The sequence below is a fragment of the Salvia splendens genome, chromosome 17 (assembly GCF_004379255.2).
Source record: "Salvia splendens isolate huo1 chromosome 17, SspV2, whole genome shotgun sequence".
Taxonomy (NCBI): Eukaryota; Viridiplantae; Streptophyta; class Magnoliopsida; order Lamiales; family Lamiaceae; genus Salvia; species Salvia splendens.
In genome coordinates, this window is record NC_056048.1 from 13,236,914 (window position 1) to 13,241,476 (window position 4,563).

The 4,563-nt window shown below is 43.3% G+C and overlaps 1 protein-coding gene across 1 annotated transcript; it reads left to right on the forward strand.

Annotated features, from left to right (window-relative positions):
* Nucleotides 1–640: 640 nt before the first annotated feature.
* On the forward strand, nucleotides 641–4,205 carry LOC121774328. Its single transcript, XM_042171221.1, has 6 exons — nucleotides 641–844; nucleotides 1,132–1,219; nucleotides 1,543–1,862; nucleotides 1,980–2,819; nucleotides 2,865–2,992; nucleotides 4,067–4,205. The coding sequence occupies exons 1-6, from the start codon at nucleotides 641–643 to the stop codon at nucleotides 4,203–4,205; spliced, it is 1,719 nt and encodes a 572-aa protein (XP_042027155.1).
* Nucleotides 4,206–4,563: the final 358 nt, after the last annotated feature.

Genomic DNA, 4,563 nt, shown 5'->3' on the forward strand with positions numbered 1-4,563 from the left:
ACGATGGCGCGGACGATGCCCTTCGTCCGCGTATAGGGCGCGTTGGGTTACGAAAAACCCGCACCTTTGGTCAGTCAAAAGTAAGTAGATGAATCAATATCGGTATGCTCAATGCTAACGTACATTGATTAGAAATTAATTATCAAGACCTCGTCTTTCAGTAGATAGCAAAAAGCACTCGTCTGATGTTCGATCCTTCAGAGATACCACAACAACGTCATCCTATTTCAATAGGTTTAGAAATTAATCGGACGACCTTGCAACCTTTCACGATAGGTAGTCTAGGTCTATCTCAGGTTGTGAAATTCTTTATTTTTCTTTGTCAGAACTGACGTTGTTACATTAAATTGGACGACGGCCCACAACCTGTCACTAGAACAAAGGACTAGACTTTGTTACGTTAATACATTTAAAATCTGCAATAAACACCATAAATGTAAAACCTAACAACATTATGACAAAATAATCTGTTTATTCATTGGAAAATAACAAGTAGAGTTTTACAGTATCAATCCACTCGAAGAGTGGATTCTAGATACAAAACCCTAACAGCACACGACATTATGGGAAGGACAACCTAGACGACTCGATCCCGAACTTGAAAGAACCCGAAGGAAAATAGAATGTGAGGCACGGATCAATGGCGGACAGAGAAGAGCTAGAGAGGCTTCAAGCCATGGTCAAGATACTGATGGATGAGAGAGAAGTGGAAAAGGTTGCCCGCGAGGCGCAGGAAAAGAAGGATAAGGAGATAGTACCCGTGATGCACATGTTCAATCACCGGAATATGATTACTTTTCCTGAAGCTAATAATTTTGAGTTGCGAATGACCCTCATACAAAGGGTTGAGTAGTCTCCTTTTGCAGGTAGGGCCACAGAAGACGCCAACCGCCATCTCTCGAAATTCGTAGAAATTGCCAACACTCTAAAATTAAATGGTGTCGACGACGATGCCATAAGGATAAGACTTTTTCCCTTTTCCTTAATTGATTGTGCGAAAGAGTGGTTTGAGTGTATTCCCCACATAGTGAGTCTCCGCGAGGAAAGGTATAGTGGCTGCCTTCCTCGACAAGTATTATCCACCGGGGACAATTTTAAAGCTGAAGAGTGAGATCTTCCAATTCATGAAAGGCCATGACGAGCCCCTGTACGAGGCATTTGCTCATTCAAAGCCCTCCTCCACAAGTGCACCAACCACGGTTTCACCGTGGACCATCAGGTAGGAATTCTTTACAATGGATTTAATGAAACGATTTTTGCTATGTTGGATTCAGCCGCGAATGGAGGATTCTTGCAGAAGACCGGACCGGATGCCATGGCAGTCATTGTAGAATTCGCCACCAACAGCAGGGGGTCGTCGAAATAAAGGCACAACTCGAGACGAGTAGCAGCCATAGAAGAGGCTGAGGAGGTGGTCCCACACACCATATAACAACAATTATCGCCCTAACCAAGGGGGCGATAATTTCAATAATTATAATGGGGACCGTCATCATCCTAACCTTTCATACTCTAATAATAATTTCTTGCAACCCCCTACAGGATTTAATGTGAGCAAAGGTGAAGTAGTTGAGCCTATCAAAAAGGATGAGAAGTATGACCAAGGCATCATGAAAATTTTAGAAGTGCTAGTGCAAGAAAGAAACACCAATGACACCAAGATTAGAGTTGTTAAGGCGAGATTGAACAACCTCAAGCAAGGGATAGGTAAGATTACCACTGTCGTCACGAACATTCAAACTCAAATGGACCAAGTCCACAAGAAGCTCGAAGAAGACAAGGTAAAGGCAGCACCACGAGTGGTAGACATAAGCAAGAAGTCAGTCGCCAAGCAAAAGAAGGACGACGACAGCGTCTATGAAGTGAAATCTGGGGATTGCCCGATAGCCGGTTGACCGCCACACATCCCGCAACAGCCTGCCGCTGGACCATAGATTGGAATCTGCCCAACTCCTGGTGGACCGCCACATACCCCGCAGTGGCCCGCCACTGAGGAGGTAGAGGCACCACCCAAAAAGGAACTCGTGTGGCGCAACGGGATTGTACTCACCCTCCAGCTGAAGAAGAAGTTCAAGCTTGAAGAGCAATTCAAGCATTTTCTCAATATGTTTTGCAAGGTCCATACCTATATTCCTCTCGCTGAATCGTTGCAAAAAATACCTAGGTACGCAAAGCTACTAAGGGAGGCAGTGATGAGAAAGAAAAATCCCACAAAAGCCGACCTTAAGTTGCCTCACCATTGCAGCAAGATCATCCAAAGGGAGAGAGTAGTGAAGCAAAGAGATCCCGATCAGTTCATAATTAGGTGTTCAATTGGAGAAGGAAAAGTGGACAAGGCCCTTTGCAATCTAGGGGCTAGCATCAATCTTATGCCGCTGAAATACTACGAGAAGCTCAAAATCGGACCTCTCAAGACGTTGGATGTAAGCATAAGGTTGGCCGACAACACGGCCATCAAAACTGTGGGCATGATTGAGGATGTTTTGGTAAAGGTAGATGATTTCATCTTCCCCGCCGATTTCATTATTCTTGACATGAAAGTAGACAAAAGTGTACCTCTAATCTTAGGCAGAGATTTTCTAGCCACGTGCAAAGCTCTTATTGATGTAGGTAGAGGCGAGATCACGATTAGCGACAATTACAGCCACTCCACCTACAAGATAGAGAATGAAATGCTTAAGTATGAAGAGGCGCAACACGCTAAGATGGAGCGTGAATGCAGGGCGGTCATGATGACCGACACATCTAAGCCTTTTAGGCCATTAGAAGGGGAGGATTCTTCTAACCCTTCTATCTTTGTTGTCCATGTTGTTCCTCAAGTTCCTTAAAAGAATGTACCTAAACATGCTAAACCTCCCTTGTAGGAGAAACCTAAAAGGAAGAAGAAAGGCAAGAAGAAGCCTCAAACTCAAGCAGATCCGGAAGTCTATGTGATCAAGAACCCGAACGGAAAGTACCAATGGTGGAAAAAGATTTGCAACAAAATGGTCAAGTTCGCAGTTTTCAGCACTAGGGTCGTTGATCCGCCCACTTAGATGGGACACTTCAAGTCGAGCCAACGACTTAAAATAAAGGCGTTTGTTGGGAGGCAACCCAATTTGTTTTTCCTTTAATTTCCTTCGGTTTTGTTTTTTTGTTTTTCCCTTAATTTTCATGCATTTTTTTGCACATAAAAAAAATGAACTAGTGGAGACCGCCGCACAATCCATGGCGGTCATTACCGGATGTTCACTGTGCAGGAACAGATCGGGCCCTAGGACTGGCTAGAGAAACCGCTGTACGGGCTGCAGCGGCCCGCTAGAGGGACGTCGTTTTCGCAACACGCGTGGCGGTCGCAACGGAGAGGTCAATGACGTGATTTTCATCTATATAAGGTGTGTTTTCTATCATTCTTTCCACCATATTCTCCAATTCCCTCTTGCACACGACCCCAACTACAAATATCACCAAATCACACAACCACACTCTCATTCTCCCTTTCAATTACGAATTTCAAGCTTTTGTCGTCCAATTCTATCCAACTCAAGGTATGAATCCCACACTTAATTGCTCAGTTTTTGTTTAATTTTTCCAAGGATTTTGCTCTTTCATTGATGAATTGTTCGATTGAAAAACATGTTCTAGTATGAGGGATGTGTTTGATGATGATTTTATTTATTTTCATGATTTGATTTTTCATAGGGTGGTGAATTGTTGATTTTGTTGGTGATTTCCCTCTTGTTCTTTAGAGTTTATCTGTTGCAATCATATTTATAGCATTGTGAGGCTATTATTAGTTCCATGAATTGCATTACTTATGTAATTATAGAGATTGTTTATATGTGTTGATTTTGTTGATACGTCTCTGCATGAGGGATGAATTCAAGTTGGGGGATGGATTGTTTGTGTTCTAAATTGTTGGTTTTGTTTTACATGATCATATGCTACAATTTAGGATGCCTTTTTTTGTTACAAACTTGCACATCATTGTTATTTATTGAAGTATGCTTAGTTGAGTACAAATTTGAGGGAACCCTTGTTTGTCTATTATCTGGTGCTCTTTTTAGAGTTTGTTTTTCTTGTGTAGGACAATGACAACAAGAGGAAACCCCAAGAATGCAAAGAACTATGGGATTAGCCTTACGATGGATGATCAAAAGGCTATGTGGAAGAAAGTGTCGGCGAGGGAGACGGCCTCCCCTACAAACTTTACGGATTTTGGATGATTTTTGGTCGTTATGCAACGTCGGCAAGGGGAATGGCCTTATCCAAATGTTCCAAGGGAGGTGGCCATCATATAGGAGACTCACTCTAGAGTTTTTAAGTTCGCTCAAGGTGAACAAGAACCACCGCTCCGTATCCTCGAGAGCATTGACTTCCGCCTAAGAAACAACAACCACTCACTTACCGTGGAAGAACTTTGTGCGGTGTTCCATTGCTTCGACCCCAACCACGATGAAGAGGTTGATTATGATTACTCAGATGTTTGGGGTGCGATGACTAGGAAGGAAGATCATGAGCTGGGCTACGCCAAGTCCTCGTCCATCCGAAACCCCATGTTAAGGTGCCTCCATCGGGCTATGA

Excerpts from the sequence above, each read along its gene's own strand:
- LOC121774328 (XM_042171221.1), top strand. The coding sequence starts at position 641 with ATGGCGGACAGAGAAGAGCTAGAGAGGCTTCAAGCCATGGTCAAGATA. Across the intron at positions 1,220-1,542 it reads GTTTCACCGTGGACCATCAG|GATTTAATGTGAGCAAAGGT; the intron begins GTAGGAATTCTT and ends AACCCCCTACAG. Across the intron at positions 2,993-4,066 it reads ATTTGCAACAAAATGGTCAA|GACAATGACAACAAGAGGAA; the intron begins GTTCGCAGTTTT and ends TTTCTTGTGTAG.